Consider the following 20,060-nt stretch of genomic DNA (forward strand, 5'->3'; position numbering starts at 1 on the left):
GCAATCTGAAGTCAAAGTTTTCATTAAAGTCAATCACAAAGGGGCAGCTTGCCAAATGAGCAATTGTACAAAGTAGAAGTGAAGGGAAGTAAATGACCTAATAGAATTTTCCTATTTATAGGACTAAATGTTTTTCTAAACACCAAGTTAGACTGACTAGCCATTACAGACATTTGCTCTGAAGTCATAAAAGTTAAACCCGAAAGATTTATTTTCCTATTCATCACTAGTGCCAGATTTACCACTTTGACATGTTGTCTCTACAGTTCCATTCTCAGCTGAGCACTCTTAAACTGAGTAAATTCTTTCAGCTGTAAAAGAAACTTTGTCCTAAGTGTTTAATGTGATAATAAGCCACATACAGAAAACAGTGAAGTGCTTGTTTACACCTGCAAATTTCTCTTATTTCTTTTACCACATACTGAAATTCAGATAAGCAAAGCTGACCTGAGCTGACAAAAGGACTGACCACTCGATTTTTAATTTTACCTGTCTGAGCATTATTTAGGCTGCTGAGGGCTCTAGCTCCAAACAAGTTGCCTAAAACCAGCCTCAACCCCAACCCATTGTACATGGCTAAAGAAATGGCAGGTTTTAAACTTTTTTTAGTCATTAAAAAGCTATAACATGAGTGTAGTTACTTTTTTTTTCTCTGTGAGGAGGAAGCCACCACCCTGACAGATTGGGCATAAACGACCACTTGCCTGAAAATGCCTGAATCCAAGGGGAAAATGGATTAAATCAATTCCTCAGTGGAGGAATCACATTCAGAAAGGATATCCTTAGTGTTAAGCACATCCTTTAGTACTTTTCTAAATCAGGATAAAACCTCCCACTTCTGGATGCCTAATTAAAACTATTATTTGGTTGTGCAATGACTTAGACATACAGCCACATTTATACCTCATCATTTTTTTTTCATCCAAAACATTCCAGCACTGAATAATGAACTCACCTAAGTCTGACACTGAGTGAAACCCACTTTTTGTGCCAATTTGCACTGTCTTCAGTCTGTTAGAATGGTACTAATTTTAGCTAGCTATGTATCATTAAAATGCATATAGCTTTCATTAATTTATTTCCTCCTGATGTTTTTCACACACCTAAAAAAGATTTGGTTTGGTTTTACTTGTTTTTTTTTTTAGTTCATGCTCTAAGTAATTCAAAATGCTTAGGAGATACAGTAATTCAATCTATATTTAGCACACTAAAAGCACCACTGTTTATAAAGCAATTTTTCCAAAGGTGATCCAAGACCTCAGATGTTTTCTTCAAAAATAGAAGGTAAAAAAGATAATGTTTAGGCTCTTTTCCCATTTTAAGCGTAATATGTGGCTATTGACAAACTTTTCTATTCAGCTCCTATATACAGATATATACAGTCCTCAGGTTCAACCACTCCTAGGTTAGTGCAGAGACAGAAATGTACCATATATAGTTTCTGTACTGTAAAAAGATCACTATGAACAATAGATATTTGTGTGACCCAAATCATATCAACCTATCTGTAACTCAAATACTTACATATTATGTGATAATAAACAGGCCTGCACTTTACTGGAAGAAAATCCTCAAGATGGACTGTGTTTTTAATGTATTTTGCTTGAGATGGTTTCTTGTTGCCATTCTGATGCAGTGACAGTTTTAGATACAATGCTCTGTTATTTTCTCTGACCCCACCATGCTACAGAGCCTATACAACCCAAACCCAGTGGTCTAAATTACATGGGGTTTTAGGAAGAATTAAAAACTACTATGACAAAATTTTCAGAACTTGTCTGTCAGGTTTATCACTATGGATGATAGAACCAAGTCACTTCTCAGTGCAACCCTTAACCAAAAAAGTACTGAGACATGGAGTATCCAGGCACAGATTATAATACGAATACCTAAAATAGCTGAAAACAAGAAGCATTGAAATCTGCATAGATTTTTAAATTCTGGCCTAGTATTAATGAGGAGACTGCTTTTCTGTCTGTAAACAGAGCTTGAGTTTGGAAATCCTGCATGTTCTATCCCCTTCCTGCTCCCCCAGGATTCAAAAATGTGTTTTTAGGGATGTTAAAGAACTTGGCCCTGTCTCCTTGTTTCAGTGGTTATTTAGGGATCCACTGCAGATCAATTCTTCTAAATGTTGTTTGACCTTGCTGATACTATCTGCCACCATAGCTTCCCGTGGCAGTTGCAGAAATTTACTACCCACTGCCTAAAAAAATACTTTTAAAGTGTGATTTAATTCAAATGTTTATTATTTTCTTTGAATATTCCTTATTTTTGTTTTGTATGGGGAATAACAGTTTTGCCATCACCTCGTCTACCACCTTTACAATTCCACAAACCTCAGATGTGACAGCACTGAAGCTTACCTTTTTGGTAACTTGAATGGTCTGGCTGGCCTGAAAGATGAGAAAAAAGAGAGTAATTGAGAATGCATGAAATATGCATGCACACACCAATTTGTTTAATTATTCTCATACATGAGTCAGAAAATAAATTATAAAAATCAGATATTTTAGGATATGAATTATTTTGAAAGGCTCACAATCATATTCAATTGAGTCTTTGCAAACAAGTAGTTCAGAGAATAATTATAGCCACAGACAGCTGGGTTTTCAAAAGTGGAATTTATGCAGCTGATTTTTGGGATTACTATTCTAGAAGCTTTTCCAGTTTTCAACAAGAGACCAGATAAACTAATATGATAAAAATTCAATACTGTTGAAAATCATGACAAAGTTTGCATATGATGGGAACAATCACACCACCATGTTCTGACTGTAATTCACAAAACTTAATAATTGTCCTTTGTAATTTCATTACAAAAAAATATTTTGGCCATAAATTCTGTCTTGCCATTATACATGAAGTAGAATTACATAGGATACCTCTAGAAAATATTTTTATCCAAGTTTTTGTTACTTAAAAATCAAATATAAAGTAGATTATTTTGAGAAGGAGATAGCAAACCCAAGTGAAAATTATTCTTTTCTGACACTGTTCAGTGGGCACTTCAATTCCTTAGCTACTGGCACAGTAAGATTCACATAAATTTCACTTCAAAAAAAAGCCTTCAAGAAGAATCTGCAAGTAATTTCAAGACTGTGACATAAAATCACTCTGAAGCTGTAACCATACAACGGCTTCAGTTAAGTTATGGGTTTGTTTTACCACCAAGGACACATTTAATATTAATTATTTTAAAAAGTACAGAAATCACTGAGTTAAGAAGCAGGTACTTGCATAAAATAGATCACTTAATAACATCACACTGAGGTTGCAAAAGCATAGATTTATATACTTGCACACACTGATAAACAGTTCAAACTTCAGACTCCTCACAGATTTTCAGAAAAACTTAATACACTACATAGAAATGAAATTTGCTGTTTTTAAAAGCAGTAAGAACAAGGAACCACATGAGGAAGTTGGAGAAAAGCAGAATAACCAATCTGCATTTGCAGAGCAACTCAAGGATTAAGCAAAGGTACAGACAAAGATTCTTGGTTGAATGAAGCCACAAAAGATTAAATTTAAGAAGTGTCACCAACCTTCTGACTAGGTGCACAAATCTGATTTCCAGAGGTACAGAATATACCCAGTTTTCCAATTGATGTTAAAAGCTGCTGGTGGAACTACAACAGACTCATCAGTAGCCAGAATGTAGAGAAACTCAACTGAAGTGAGTTCTGAAGTTACTTTGAACAGAAAATTCCTCAAGGCTGAATAGAAGTTGTGGCAGGCTTGGGGCAACTGCTCGTTGTCTGATCTACAGCCTCAACCACAAAACCAACTCTTCCCAACTCAGGTTAAACTGGAGGATCAGAAACCAGGTCCTGAAGAGTCAGAATTCACTCAACTTGAATCTGAAGTGAGCAGTAACAGGACTCTGGATGAAGAAGAATGCTTAGACATTCCCTTTCCCTTTCATGACTTTGCACCAAGGCAGAGCACACACACTGAATGTGTCTTCACAACTGTATGGAAAAGGGAGCAAAGCCACAGTGTTGGGAATAACAATTTTTTTAACTGCAGCATAGACTCCTGAGTTTGATGAGAGAGAAATATAAACAAACATATTTACTGTTAGTAAGGTGATTCAAACACTAATTTCTAGCTTCCATTTGTAAAGATCTGAATTTCCATATACATTCAGTCACTTGGTTTTGTCTGTGCCATAATGGGCTCTGCCATGAGTAATAGTATCAGACACTGCTTTGGCACAAGCAGGGCCACCCAACAATCATTGATACAAGCTTTGTATTTATGATGACTTGTATAAAGGTTTCTATGACAATTCCAGTTTATATTAGCAGATAGAATGGTTTTCTTCTGTATGGGGGCTACTTTAAAATTGAATTTGCCTAATTTGGTTTACACAAAGTGAGTGAAATACCAACACAGTCATTCCTCATCATCCCCTGGTCCCCATCAAAACCAAACTACATTTCCCTCTGTTTCCTCCACCTGCAAAATATATTCAGTACTGAACAAATGATGATGATTAAGTTCTTCAAAGTTAGGGAGGGTTAAAGGTCACACCTGCTGTCAAACTGTTTTGTTTTGAAAAGCATGCATTGAAAAAACATGGGTACACTTGGGTGAATTCCGGCAGTGTAACCAATCCCTTGCAGCTGTTGTGATGACTCTATTATATTGGTCAATAGGAAAAGTTATCCCTGAAAACTATGCCCTAAAATTCTTTAGTTATGCTCTAAAATACAGAAATGCATGGCAAAACCAGATCTTTCTCACTTAATTAATGTTGCTGTATCTAATTTTTGAAGTATTATACTTTCATTGAGACAGTTTAAATAACACCATCAGCCTCCAAAAAAAAGAGTGGACAAAAGAGTTCTCATCAGTTTTCATGAGAAAGAAGTGGTGAATTGCACTCTTTTGCTTGGGCAAAAGCCAAGTTGATCCGTGTATTAAATTACTTTTGTACTCAGTTCTCACAAGTCTGATAGCAGAAAGTGACAATCACAGTTGCTGGTGACAAAACCAGCACAACCAAGTTACTGCTCAAACTGCAGTCACTGATAAAATCTAATAAACACTTTGCACCAAGAGGGGAAAAGGGAAAGAGGAAGAAAAGGACAGGCTCTGTTCTAGCACCATTTACTGGGAATGTCAGTCCCTGCTCAACACAAGCTTTGCTTCATTCTGTCTTTTCTGAGTGGCAAGTTTTGTCTGAACATCACACAATTAAGAAATACATAAAGAGAAATAGATTGGTTAGAACCCCCAGATGTTTCTCAGTGTGAAATGTATTTTGGATGCCCAGCCTCCTTCTGTGCAACATGCTGAAAAGGAGGAATGGTGTCTTTAAAAAGGGCTGCTGTAATACCAGCAAGTTTACTCTAGGAAATAATTGAGTATCAAGAGGATTTGATCAGCTTTGGCTACTACAGCTCTGATTATTCACATTTCCAGCCTAAATAACCACTTAACCTCAGTGCTTCTACCAGTATTTTGAACAGTGAGGTAGTAGAAATCATTTGTTCCTTTGTGTACAAACCTACTCAAAGAGGGGCAGTTCACAGGTATAAAAAATGTGATTGCTTTAAATATTTTTCAATCTGAGAAGACAATGACCAATGCTTGAGCTTCCTGGAGGGGAACATGCTGTGCCACATGGCAACATCCTGACTTGGGGTTCCCAGAGAAGCCAAAGCCTCCTTTTGATTACAGCACTGAATGAGTTTTCTCATGGAAGTTAACACGGTACATCAGAGAGAGGAGTTTGGTCCAAATTTCAATTATCACACTGGAAAGCAAGCCTTTGAAAATCCTATGTATTATTAAATTTAGTTCACAACCTTCATGTCATTTGGACATCACGCAGCACAAGGCAATATTTAAAAACATGTTCCTCAGCATGGGACTTAATAATAACACTATGTCTGATTTACTTCAAATGCAGCGTGTTTCATTAATCTAATGCATTTCAGGGAAATATAAACCTGAATGTGTCAGAGGACAATAGAAGTATCTAGATATTCCAAGGCATTCTTTTTCAGGCTTTCTTCACAAACCTCAGTTGTGAGGAAAGTATCAATGCAAGCAACCCCTTGGCCTCACACCCCAAGGAATCAATGCTTCCTGCTTCCTTAGTGGGTGCAAGAAATCCTGCAGAATGTAGCCATGAAACAGAAAATTAGGAAAACAGGCTGTGTTTTGAAGCATACTTTGAAGAGTTTTCTAGCCGTTGTAGACACTGAAGCTGAAGCACCCATCATTTAAAAAAAGTCTTAAAAAGGCAGCTATCAATAACCCAAAAGGTCGGAAGAAATATAAATATGATTTTAAATAGGAAATTCCTGCTTACACAGACAGTAATGTCAGTTGGGGCTTTTTCTGAGTCAGTTAAAAAGCATCAAAACATTCCAAATCATAGCTTTGTACTAACTTACCCAAACATTACTTAAAATTCCTATTGCAATTCTGGATATTGCCCTGGTTAAACATTTGACTTCTGATTTATGCCATTTCACTTAGTTGCAATTATTGTCTATTCCACCATGAGCAGATACTGAGATTGGAACTTGGATACAGAAGGGCTTTTCCTCTTTTTTTCCTTGGAGGAACAAGCCAGTTAGACTTTAAGCTCAAATTAATACCTACCAGCCTGACATGGGGCAGCACAAAGGCATTGCCTGTGATTGTTGTGCCCTATTTTTAGGTGTAAGGAGACAACAAACAGCATTGGATAAATCCAAAACTGACAGTGTGGGTGCTTCTCCTCTGTTTCATTCCTGGGAGAGAGGAGCTAAGGGAAGCAGAGGCTGCTCCCCCAGCAATGACATCCAGCACTGTCGTTTTGGTGCTGAGCTGCACAAAAATTTGAAAATAAATGTACAGCTTACTGATATTCATCATTTACTCAGTATAGATTTACTCAATATAGAATCACAGAATATCTGAGATGGAAGGAACCCATCAGGATCACTGAAGTCTAACTTCTGGCCCTACACAGGACAACATTCATTGTGCACTCTTGCTTTTCAGTTAAAAATCACTGGAGGCAAAAATGATACACTGCAATAAATAGCTGTATTTACTGAAAAAAAAAAAAATACTCTCCTGTCCAAGGATTATGAGGTGTTTAACCTCAATGCTTTACTTTGCCAGAGGGAAACTATTCCCTTTGTTGGCAGATCTGGTTACCAGAAGTGATAAAACATAGCTTTTGGTCATTATTATACTCCTGGATAAGCTAAATCCCTGCAGGATAGAATGAGATATGCATCACATTGTATATTCTCCATCAGAGCATACAATACAAACTAAATCCCTTCACAGGAAGAAAATCCTTGTGTTTTCAGAATGTCATTGACCCAAGAGAACAATTTGAATTGCTCCTAAATATCAAGTTAGCTTTTGCTGTTACATCAGATATAACACCTATGTACTTTATCATTTTAACAATCACTCAGACAACAATTCCAACAGATTAAGTTGCCAAAAAGTTTTTATAAGCATCCCAATTTAATTTTTTTGCTATGATGAGCAGTTTTCCATTATTTTAATCATTAAGTCTATCTAGATGTTTTTTTAACATGCAGTGTTCATTGTATTTGTTTGCACTTAGCTTTACTTATTTACATCTCTAAGGAATAGGACAACTCACAGCAAAACGATGTTATAGAGGAGACAGAGAACTCCGTTTTCTGTCAACTTGCTTTTTTAAGGTTTTATTAAAACCAAGAAGAATGCAACTAATTTTCATGGGTTTTTTCCCCACATAAAATATCACTGAATAATTCAAAAGGATTTTATATTTTTTAATGTCTAGATTATCAGGGTGAAATGATCTGAAACTAACTGCTATTTCATCCCATTGAAATGAGCAAAATGTCAATGTTGCAGCTTTTCTTAATGTTGTACATATGACTGTTCTTTTGCTTAAAATTAAGCAAAATGCAATTTAGCAGACCAAAAATCAATATGCTATTTGGCAACTGTACTACAGATGTCAATTCACATTTTTACAGTTGAGACATCAAGCTTTAGAAAAGTTCCCATCTGCTTTTCATGTTGTGTTCTTACCTACCTCCTCAATTCCAGCTGGGCATCTGCTCTATTTTCACAGCCAACAGGAGCAAATAAGATGGCATTTCTGTGAGGAAAGCTACTGTAAGGAAGGTGTTAACAATAAAATAATTGTCTGAGTGATTCTTGTTCTTACTGATTTAAATTCAGCATAGAAGTGTAAGCTTTACTGACCCACAGTATGCCGACTGGATAAAACCCCATGGAGTGGGACAAATCCTATATACTCAACTAAGCCAGCATTTCACTCACTCCATTTCTGCTATGAAATCAATATTAAACTTCATTAACCTACTCTGCAAAAGTAACAGGAAGTTATGACATCTCCCATGGACAAGCCTCTGGCTCATCCCAGAGTACAACAGGGAAATATGTTTCCATCAAGGCACCAGAGATGGGAAAAGGTCACTGCAATCCTATTAACATCCTACAGGTGTGTCTTCTCATTTGCAAGTTTAGGAACAGTACTGGGAGGAATGTCCTAAAAAGATGGGTTGAGGACTTTGGACTTGTCTGATTTGGAAAAAAAGAAGCTGAGCAGTGACCTCTCTGCTCGCTACAGCTTCTTGAGCCAGGGAAGTGGAGAGGTGATCCCTTCTCCATGGGATCCAGTACTGGGACATGCAGGAATGGTTCAAAGCTGAGCCAGGGGATGTTTAGACTGGACATTTCTTTATCTAGAAGGTGGTCAAACACCTCACCAGACCTCCTCAGGAAGGTGCTGATGTCCCAGTCCTCTCAGCACTCAAGAGGCATTTGGACAAGGCCCCTAACAAGATGCTTTACCTGGGTCAGCCCTGAGTGGCTCAGGCAGTTGGGTCAGGTGATCCTTGCAGGTCCCTTCCAATTGAAATAGTTTATTTTATTCTAACCCTGTATAACTCATTATATGCTAAAATTAAAGTGTCTATAAATTTATAACATACAGGTGATTTGAAACTGAAATGATCCTATTATAATCATCTCCAAGGCTGGGGGGATTGTTGGGTTCCCCCCCCCTCTTCTTTTCCTCACTGCTCCACAGGGATGGTATCCACATAAGAGCCCAGGATTTACTGACCAAGTCTTGAGTTTAAGGCTCCATAGAAACCCATTTTTGCAATACTGACTTCTAATGACTTTCCTCTTTCATCTTCAACAACTGACTAAGTATTATCAACCACTAGGAAAGCTGGCTCTTTTCCTTTATAGCATCTACTTGGTTCTCTTGTCTTGAAAAGGAATTAAATCATCTTCTCTGTAGGAAAATCTGAGAGCATATGAAGGAGCCAAGTCATACAGACACTCCAAACACTTTTCTTGTATTCTTCTTGCCCTAAACCTTTCTCCAATGAGCATAGCCACTTTTAAACACTGCTCCAAAACTGTCAATAAGAGGATTGGCATCAAGCATACTCCAACTGGATTCTCTCTGCTTTAAATGGCAAAGTTTATACACAATTTAGAGTATGTATTTCTTTAAAAGGTTTAATGGAAGCTATATTTATGTTCCTTAAACTTTTGAAGCACTGAAGGCAGGACCACATAGAGCACACTGCCTGGCAAACGAAACAAAAGTTCTGAACTATTAAAGAGAATTAAAAAAAAAAAAAAAAAAGCTTAGTAAAATACTACCATGAATCATTATTTGAAAACAAGCCAACAGCTAATTTGGAGCAGACTAATATTATTTCAAGATCCTTCACAAGTCTAAAACCATTAGTCTTTTCTCTTTTCTTGGTAATTACAGTGAAATTAATAGATATGTTCTGGGATTTAAATGATGACTAGAGTAGTTTTCAACATTTTTACTGGCAAAAAGTCCCTTCCTAAGAAATATTTTATTTCAAAGCTGTTTTTATTACACTTCCCAGTTGAATGGAGCAACGCAAGGTCATGGCCACATCTTGTATTTCTCTGACAGACAGGAAATTAACATGATTCAAGGAATCACAACATACACAGAGAAAACCCCCATCTCATGACACCAACAAGAATGAAAATGTCCAAGAGTGTCTATTTTTATGATGGTATCTCTCCACATACACTGAAGTACTTGTTCCTAAAGACTGACATTAAGCACATGGAAGTTTGACTCTGGAGCAGGGAGACTTGGAGTGTCATAAATCACACCTCAACTGGTACAAGCTTTAGTCTTCCTTCCTGTGCAGATATAAGACTTTGTGATTGTAGGTCACCAGGGGTTCAGTTTTGCTCTCAGAAAACCTCCTTTGGCCAGAGAGCTTTTCTAAAGATAAACTAAAAGCACTTACAGTTTCTCCAAATTATTCATCTAACTATAGGGACAAACAATAGTATGTTTCTGCATATTTAATCTCTTGCAGAAAATGAAAATACTGTTACTTAAGCTTTTGTTCTAAATTTAGTCAAGTATTTCTCCTCAGTGTTAAACTCCTGTTCCAATACCTGTGAATTTAAGTCGTTTAGAATGCTGTAACTTTTAAGTGATATAAAACAAATGCCTATTCAACACAATTAATATATTTCAAAGGATGTAATATGTAATTGCACAAAGAAGGCTCTCTAGCTTTTGCTAATGATTATGAAAACTTGTACATATATAATGCAGCATTATCTTCTTGATCTCCTGACATGAAATTCGTTTTGTATGCTCAGTAAAAAGCAAGCAAAAAAGGAAACATTTACTGAACATTTAAGGTTTCCAGTATTGTAGCTAAGACCCCCACAAAAGCACTCTAGGCTTGAACAGACTATAAAGCAGATTTAACACAATCAAAGCTGTTTGGCAAAATGTTTGCAGAAGTTCATCCATTTGACAGAACCAAACTAAACATCCTACAAACTGGAAACGTAACACAGGAATTGTGAGGCAAGGTATCCTATTAACATGCTAGAAAATATGGGAGAAGTGGCAGAAGTGATGCAAGTAAGCCTTTCCAGTTCAGTACATAAATCTATTTATGATTTTACTACAAAAGAATGGAAACACACCCTAATTTGCCAATAGTGAGACTAAGGTCTCTGAAATACCAGCAGTGTTTCTACCTGTAACTTCCCTTATCTCCATTGATCTGTCAGTAGTACTATCTCATTTCTATTTTGTGTTTATAGTCCAGGTTTTAAGAGATTTCTTTATTCAGAAGAATATCAGTGCAATTTTTGTGTAGCAAACTCAATGCCAAATTGCTCAGGTACCCTCTGTATTTCCCTCTTGCACTGTGTTTTGTTTTTCAAGCACCAATTAAAAGCATGCACATAAGTTATTATTCACTAGGGGACAAAGACAACACTGAAATATCAGAGAGGAAGAACAAGTGATTTTGGAAGGAGTTAGAGACAGAAACAATGATGGTAACTCATAAAGAGCTTTCTAAAGATGCTGTTGATCATTCTGTGCTTTCCTCCATCAAAATGAACTCAGAACTTTTATGTAGGAATATGCAAATCTTTCAAAATCCATTTCTTAAAGAGTGATGAAAATCAGGTCATTGGCCATGCATAGTTCATACTGTTCTTGTTTGTTGTCTGGTGTTGTCTTACTCACATTTGAGCCTTACTACAATCTCCTGCTAAATTAAAAGTACATGAAAACAGCTATACATCCTCAAAACATTTCAACAAATTGACATTATTTTGGATGTTGTGGGTTTTTTTCTAAGTGTACATGAATGCTCAGCTTTAGAAGTCACCTCAAACCCCACACCAAGTAGTCCTTTTCCAGAAAGAGCACAGCTGATGCTGGTTTTCCAGTCAATTTAGTACAAAAGAAAGGAGCCGTGTTTTTTTATGGTTTCCCTCCCATTATCAGCTTTACATCTTTTAAGGACAGCAGTTCAAAGGCCCAGCAGGTTGATAGTTAGGAGTGAGATCTTCTGTTGTTCAGGGAAAGCTGAAGGATAAAGGGCATGGGAAATTCATCTTCAAGCACACACAGGACCTGAACTCCCCAAGGAGCTGAACCAGCCAGGCTGGTCCTGAGCTGCACTCAGACCAAAGCACCAAGCACCACCTTCCTATGGCAAAATTGCTTATTCCAAACAACCTGGAGTCTTGACAAACACTAATGTTTAATTAGTACAATTAAAAAGCCTGCAAAAATCCCCCTGGATAGCCCAGAATGTCAAGGTTTTTTTTAAGTGCACTTAATACTTTCTTAGCCATGCTATTTTTAATTTGGTCAGCCACCAAATTATAAATGTAATTTTTATTTGTATTTTGGTTTCTGTGTGTCAGCCCTTTGCTTTCAGTTTCAGAAAGTGCAGCAAGTTGTTTGCACAGCCAACAATTCACAATATTCATGGTAAGAGTAAATGAATTAATAAAACCAGAATAAAACTCTTAAGGTAACACACTCAGAGATCACACAAGACGAAAATAAAAATGTGTGAAAATGAAGATGCACAGCAAAAATTAAATTGACGTGAAAAATTATTTCAAAGGAAAAAAAAAACCCAGATCATTTGGTCACAGGGAAAACCTACTTTTCCACAAATCCTCAACAGAGAATCCCATATTTGTGCTCAGATGGATGCATGAGATACCTTCACATTCCTTTTCTTTTTTCTCAACTACATCAAAATCCAAAGTATGTCATTGGGTTGTTAATGCTTCATAATAAGGAGAACTCCTGTTTTGGCATAGAATAAATGGCTTAAATGAGAACAGAGCCAGAATGTGTATTGTTTCAGGAACTCCTGATCTATAGCATGAGCCAAAAGATTTGCTATACCCTGAACACTGAATGAAATGATGGTCACAGCTTTTGCTTTTTAGTTGCAAAAAGTTGATAAAACATTTCAGAAATCCCACTTCCAGAAACCTGATCTAAAAGTTTCTTCTTAAAGATTCCTGTGTTCAATCTTCCTAGGGGAAGGCAGAAAGGCTTCTTTATTAATTTTCAAACTATTATATTCACATGTATTTTGTACAAAATACATAGATATTTAAAATGCAGATTGAATAGTATACTATTCATATAAAAAGTGAAAACTAAAATATCTTTTAGTGCATCAAATAAAGCAGAAGTTACCTTTCAAAATAGGATAGGTTGTTAAAAAAGCTCTGTGAAAAAATTTTGAATACTTCATGTTGCTGAAATGAAGATATTTGAAAATATTTTATACACATGTATTTGCAAAATTAGTTCTGCAAGCCATGCAGAATGTACTAGACAACCATTATCCTTTTCCTGGAATCAAGCAGGGAACTGTTTCATAACAAAGTCTTGATATTAAGATTGGTATTTAACAAACATTCCCTTGCTTTTTGAAAAAAACAGGAGATTTTTTTTTCTGGTTCTAATCTTTATGCCTAATAACTAGAAGGAAAAATCTAAAATAGGTAAGAGGCAGCTGTAGTGTTCTATACTCACTTCACAGCTTTTTCATTTCTACAGAACTTCACTTTAAAGTACTAAATGAAGTGCAAGTATTCACGTGTCTGCAGTACTGTTTGAACAGTGTGTGGTACAGAACTCTGAGACACAGCAGAACCCAGAGTCCCAGAACCATCACATAAATCTGCAATGGCAAAACACTTCAAAAGAAGGTTTAAATCTAACTGAAAGCAAGATGTACAATAAGTCTGGATGCTTTACCAGTTTCCTGACACTGTTTTTTGCATTCTTTAGAATATAAATTGGTCTAAAAAGCAAAAGCTTTGAATCCAGCAATTTAAGCTAACTAAGCTTTGGGAGCTAAAACCTCCAAAGTAGGCTGGTGGGGATGAGGATCAATTATTAAATTTTAGCCAAAGTAAGGATTCTGTGGGGCTTTAAACATATTTTATTTTCCTGTTCCAGCTTCAGATGATTGCGTGACCATGGGGAGATCATCCCATATATCCTCTCAGCCTGGTTATTTTTTTACCACAGATAATTCAGATGCTTTTCAGAGCAGTTTTCCTTACTTGTCTGCTTTAGTCAAAAGCATTAACAGTATAGTCTAAAAAAGTAAATAACAGTGGGTGACACAAAGCAGGCTCACCCTGAGCCAAGAGTGCTTGTTTGAATTTATTGGTTTTGATACTGTGAAAGTGCAAGCACTGCACACACTGACAGTCTGGAGCATTTCCTTAGCAGCATCACCAGCAGTTCTGTCACAGCTCCCTGACCTCTTCTGTCCTACCTTTTGTCTCTGAGTCCACAGACCTAAGCTTTCTAAATTTTGTCACCAAAGAGATTCCAGCAGAGTTGACATCAAGATTAACAAGCACACAGGTAGCTTTTAACTGGTGTTTTTACACTAAAAACTCCTCATAAATGTCTGAAGAAAGCAATCCAGTCTGGTACTAGAAATACCACCGTTATTCCATGCCTTCCACAACCCTGAGACAATTTCCTGAATGATCTCTGCACATCCTTCCTCTGCCACTCCTATTGACATGCATGCCTTCCTATATGAAGAAGAGGTTTTGAAAAATACCAGGAAAGATTCTAAGAGTTTTCTGGCTTTTTAAAAATGGTAGTATTTAGCTCTGCTAGAGAACTATGCAACTGTTCACTATCTATTTTATCCTCCTTTTATCCCACTAAACTTGCTACTGGGCTGCACAGTTTTACTTTTCCCTAGGGACTCCTAACTCAGTGCTTCCAGTCCTTATGGATCTATCTTCATGCTTCTTTCACAGCCGTGCTTGGTTGGTTTTCCCCATTTCTACACCTGTTGAAGGCTGCTGATGACTGCAGAAGCAGGTGGCAGCAACTACATATCTTCCAGTAGGTCTAAGCCCCCACGTTTCTTGAGATGCGTAAGTGCATTCCAACAAAAAGGGATACTTCAGCATGAGCTCTCCAAAGTGGCAGGGTAGGGGAACAAAAAATCATCCAACAGTACTGAAGAGAATTAAATGTGACATGCTTGTACACAGGTAAATTTAGAAATGGTTAGAAAGCAAATCAAACCTCCAGAAAACTGCATTGTGATATGGAGAGATGGCTAGAATTTCCCAGGGAGTGTTTGTGTGGTCAAGATATTATGGCCTTATGGCCACTGAAAAAAAAAGTTATGAACATGTTTACATGAGCTACTTCTTAAATATGTGCACAAAATAATACAAGAAACTTTACTCAAGATCTTCCAACCTCAGAAAAACATCTAAAAATCATCAGAATCATTATGACCAAATGTTAACCTCTTTCACCTACTCTTACAATAGAATTTTTTACCATAATCAGGCTGCAAAACACCAACGACTTAAAAATATTTTCTTTTATACTACAGAATGTTTTCACCAACCTAAAAAATTTAACAGTTGTCCAGACTCTCAAGATGCAGGGGATAGATGATGTTTCCATGTAATTTATTTAAACTTCAAAGCTGAACCCTCTACAAAATTCCATATCCAGCCAGCTTTAAGAGGATAGGACAAGTGTGGCATTATTTCAATCTGTCTTTACTCACTTCAATCTGCAATGATATACCGACCCACATTCCTTTAATATTAGGTCACTGACAAATGTTAAGCCTTGGGCTTCAAAACCTGACAAAACCTGTTGTGCTGAAACAATTGCTTACCTGCCCAGAGCTGTAAGCATCAGTGATACAGTCTGCAAAGAGTGCTCACCCTCCTCTATCTAATCACAACTTTTCTCCCTCCTTAAAATTATAACAATATTTGAATTCATTTTTTAAAAATAGAAAGAAGCTAAATTAAACCTAGTTTAACTACATACTGAATTTATCTAATGTATGGTATGAGAACCTGCATTTTAAATAACCCTGTTAAAACATGCACATTTCATAAAGCTAGATGATTTACAATGAACCTTGTAATAAAAATACCTGGAGAAGAAGCTGCTGTGTAGATTATAAGCTCAAACTGCAATAAAATTAAGAGCGTTGAACAATGATCACATTGAAATATCACACACCTAAGTGTTACTCTTCTGCTTACAGGAAGTGACCCGAGCACATAAAAAATATATACAAATTTATCACCTCTCCTTTTTAGCATTGCCTTGGAGCTACAAATGAGGCAGTTTGCTTCTTCCACACTGCACATCCATCCGTCTGCAAGGCTGCATCCAGTTGCTCCCAGTTTTTACCATCTCCCAACATGTCTACATTGACAGTGGCCTCTCTGGGTGACAACTTCACAATGCAATGACAGACTATGGTATTTAGACACATCTTGTTGAGTATGAAGAGAGAAAAGAAGTCTTTGGTTCCATGCTACATGATAGTCAGATCAGTATACACTGTTCATTAATGCAGCCATGGGCAGTTTACAGAGTGAAAAGGCATGGAAGCAATCCAGCCATCATGTGATAGGGATATGCAGGGTATGCTAACAGATAGAGCTGGTTAAATAAGTATAGGTGCTTCAAAGATTGGACTGCATCTTTGTTTTGACTGCTAGCAGTAAGAGAAACCATTTATCATAAATCATTATTCATAATTTCTGCACATTTTTGCAGAAGTGTATGGTATGGCAATGAACATGAAAAACCAGCATTATGGCTCAAGAGCCCAAGCAGAACAGTTCAAATAGTTTTTGTATCTGTGAAGCATGACAGAAAACATTATTTTACCATATCCAGAAGAATTTTATTTCTAGACTACAACCAGAAACCCAGACTATGGACGGCATTTGTCCCATTCCTCATGACTATGGAATACAGATGAAGTTTAACAACCCCACTGCACAGGGACAAAAACAATGAAATCAGTGCAACCATTCTGACAGTTTGAAAAGTACAACTGATCCTACAATAGTTCAACTTCCTGCATACCTTTGCATACAAAATTATACAACATCTTTGCTTGACATTTAAACAAGTATGGGGTGGAAAAAAACATCTCTGATTGTAAGCAGATCTGACAACTAAGTTTTTTTTCCATTTTTAAGTGGAATAACTGGCAGGAGAAAGCTGATTTGCACTCTGTATTATCATCCCTATTTTCATTTGCTTTTACCTTAGGAGAAAAAAAGCTTTATTCACTTTTGAGTTTTTCCACATTACATGTTTTTCCCAGTCTGATATTTTTAGGCGTTTAAAATTAGCTCATATATTTCATCAAGACAAAATCATTGTAACTGAGAAACACTTATAGCTCCAAGTTCTTGAATAAGTGTGCAGATGTTGGAGAACAGGAAGAAGGATAGTTTTTAATGCTCCCATGAAAATCCATCCCTTTTAGCCCAAATGCAACTCAGAAAAAAAATAACCTTGCTTAAAAGCTCCAAAGTGTCTTCCTTTAATGGGAATTTGCTGCACAGTTTTGAAGTTTAACAGATAACCTACACTGAAAAGACATGAGGGCAACCCACTGAACCAGCTGACCTGACAAAGAAAAAACACCCTGTACATTTGAGAATAGAATTGTTGAAAGTATTTTTCAATGCATCTTTTTAAGGAAATATGTGTTTTGATTGGACTATGCAGACATACCAGATCTTTCAGTGTATTCTTAGCTATCTCTGTACTGGTTTGTTTTACACAATAGAGGTGTACCCTGTGTCTTCTAAAAGAATTAATGAGCTTCCAAAAAATCCCCAAGAAGAAAGAAAAAAAACAACAGTGTTTTTTTCCTCCCAAGAAAGAACTAATTCACTCCAGGAATATTCATCGAGCCCAGCAAAACAAATCTCCTGACTTTGTTTCTTCTGGAAATAATAACTTGGTAATGCATCGAAAATTCATCTGTAAAATCACTAGGAAAGAAATTTGGTTCATCTTCCTTTCAGGTCTTCTGCTTTTGTAAGAAAACAAAATAGTTCTGGGAAAGATTATCCACCCTGAGAACTAAGAAATAATGCAACCTGCTTACCTTATCCTGGCTATGTGTTGCTGCACAGGCTGATGCTGGAAATGGTCAGGCCACTGATGGTGAAGGCAGAAGGATGGGGAGGGCTGAAGACAGCAGGCAGGCTGATAGACAGGGGTGTGTTTTTGGCAAATAGGGGCTGAGTACTCAGTGTGTGGCTGCATGCAGCACGAGGTCATAGGAGATGGTGCTGAGCTGCCAACCACTGAATGACATTCTTGCTTGCTATTATGGCTACTTAAAGAATGATGGTATGGACAAGGGTGGCAGCACTGCGACAACATCTGCTGAGTTCTTTGGTTGTCTAAAGGCAGAAAGGATGGTTTGATTGTACCATTTAGTTGTAGGCAGCCATTTGGACTTGGTTTTGTTCTTGGAGTTTCCTTGGATGGGAGCTGTTGGACTGTGATGTCGCCATCATTCGCTGCAACAACCCCTGGGCCAGCAGCATTTGACAAGATGCTGCCATTGCTCAGGACCACAGAGTCACTGGTGTTGCTCATAGCCATGCTCCAAGTTCTCAGTGAACACGTGATGTTCCTGAAGAAACAAATAAAACATAGTTTAGAGAGCTGCAGCTCAAAAATAACTTTAGATTAACATGAGTAAAACTCTGTTCTGAGCTTCACCCTTTGCAACACAGGCAAACAAGGAAAGGAGCCACGCACACTGCCAGGAATGTTTTAAAGTACTTAAGAGTGAAGTTGTGTCAATTTTCAGCAATTACACCAAGTTCTAAGTCAAATTAATAGAGATTTGTCAGTGTCACAGCTAACAAGTAATGGCTGACATGCACAGAACAACATCATTGTGCACAAAACTAAGCTATACACACTATTTATAAAAACAGATTTCGGTATAAATTGTCACCATCCACACCTTGCACTGCAATTTACCTGTGTGCTTTGAAAACCTACAGGAGATGAGCCCACACAATAGAGATTTAATAACCAATATTGTGCTTGTTTCAGTAACCTCTTTTCCAATTTCTATTAAAAACAATGCATATTCATGTTTATAAAAAACATATTTGAATAAATCAAGCCATTTCAGCAGACGTATCAAATTTTCTGAATAGTAGACTAGGTCTTTAGCAGAAGCTCAAAATGAACTGTTATAAATACTAAAAAGATAGAATACAACCACAAGTTTTTCCCAAATTGACAAAAAAAATAATCCCAGGATTTAATTACTGCTGATTGAGAAGCTCTTGCTTCTCAGCAACATATACTCTAAAGGCAGTGCATAATATACTATGTAGTAAATAAAGGCTATTAAAAGATTTTCTCCTAAGTTTTTTCAGACAATATGTATTCACATTGTAGAAGTGACTACAGCTTAAGATCAAAACTTGTGTAAAGTGCTTACAGCAGTTCTGTCCATCTTAACTATAACTTTGTTTTAATAAGATAAAAAGGTAAATTGGAGATCATTATTTTGATAAATAACATGAAAGGTCAAACACCACACTCAGTAAGAGTTTGCTACCCAATTTACATGAGCCTGGGGGAGGGAGGAGGAAAAAGAGCATGAAAAACACTAATTATGTGCTACTTAATAAATCAACACTTGCTAAAAAACCAGAATCAGTTAATTACAACCACTTTGACTTTTTAATACCGAATTGAATTAACAGCATTGCGAGTCCAAATTGCAAGGCTTGCGTTACAGCCACTGAACTTTGCAGAGAGACACAACATACATAGATTAAGGCAGATAAGCAAGGAAGTTTCTAACTCATTTTCTTCCCTGATACCTTTGCTGAGTGCTTGGAGAGCTAAGCCTGCCCAGCCAGCTGAGCTATTTAATTGCCTGAATGCTAATTCTGAGCAAAGTGCTTTGCCGACTGGAATGCTCCCCCTGGCAGCCCCCTGCGTAGCATCTCCCTGAGACAGAGCTAAATCCTCCACTTCTGAAACGAAAATTAATCCTCTGCTATTTGTTCTAGATCATGTGCAGAGCCAGATGCCCTGGGAAATCACTTTCATTTAGATACCCACTCAGAACAGGAGAATATGCTGCTTGACAAGCAAATTTTTCCAGCCTTCAATTCCACACATTCCTGCTGGGTACCCCTTCCCCTGGCCCAGGAAGGTCAAGCCCAAGGAGGACTTTCTGCTGAGCACAGACAGCAAATTCAAGGGGCTGGCTAAACTTCAGTTTGGTCTGAAGAGATATATTAGTTATGTGAAATTCCACTGTGTTTCAGCAGTCTGGTTTTCTCTCGCACTGCAAGCAATGCCGAACCTCAGTGGACACAGTGAGAGCTGGACATTGAGG

The 20,060-nt window shown here is 37.2% G+C and overlaps 1 protein-coding gene across 1 annotated transcript in view; it reads right to left on the reverse strand.

The window, feature by feature from the left end:
* Nucleotides 1-20,060, reverse strand: part of DISP1 (dispatched RND transporter family member 1) — an 85,111-nt gene that overhangs the window by 13,232 nt on the left and 51,819 nt on the right. Inside the window, exons 2-3 of the mRNA XM_021552416.1 lie at nucleotides 17,784-18,320; nucleotides 2,367-2,396 (exon numbers count right to left, since the gene is read on the reverse strand). Coding sequence (XP_021408091.1) covers nucleotides 2,367-2,396; nucleotides 17,784-18,289 — 536 coding nt within the window. The 5' untranslated portion in view covers nucleotides 18,290-18,320. The remainder of the gene's footprint in view (nucleotides 1-2,366; nucleotides 2,397-17,783; nucleotides 18,321-20,060) is intronic.

Source organism: Lonchura striata, chromosome 3 (assembly GCF_046129695.1).
Source record: "Lonchura striata isolate bLonStr1 chromosome 3, bLonStr1.mat, whole genome shotgun sequence".
NCBI classification, from domain to species: domain Eukaryota; kingdom Metazoa; phylum Chordata; class Aves; order Passeriformes; family Estrildidae; genus Lonchura; species Lonchura striata.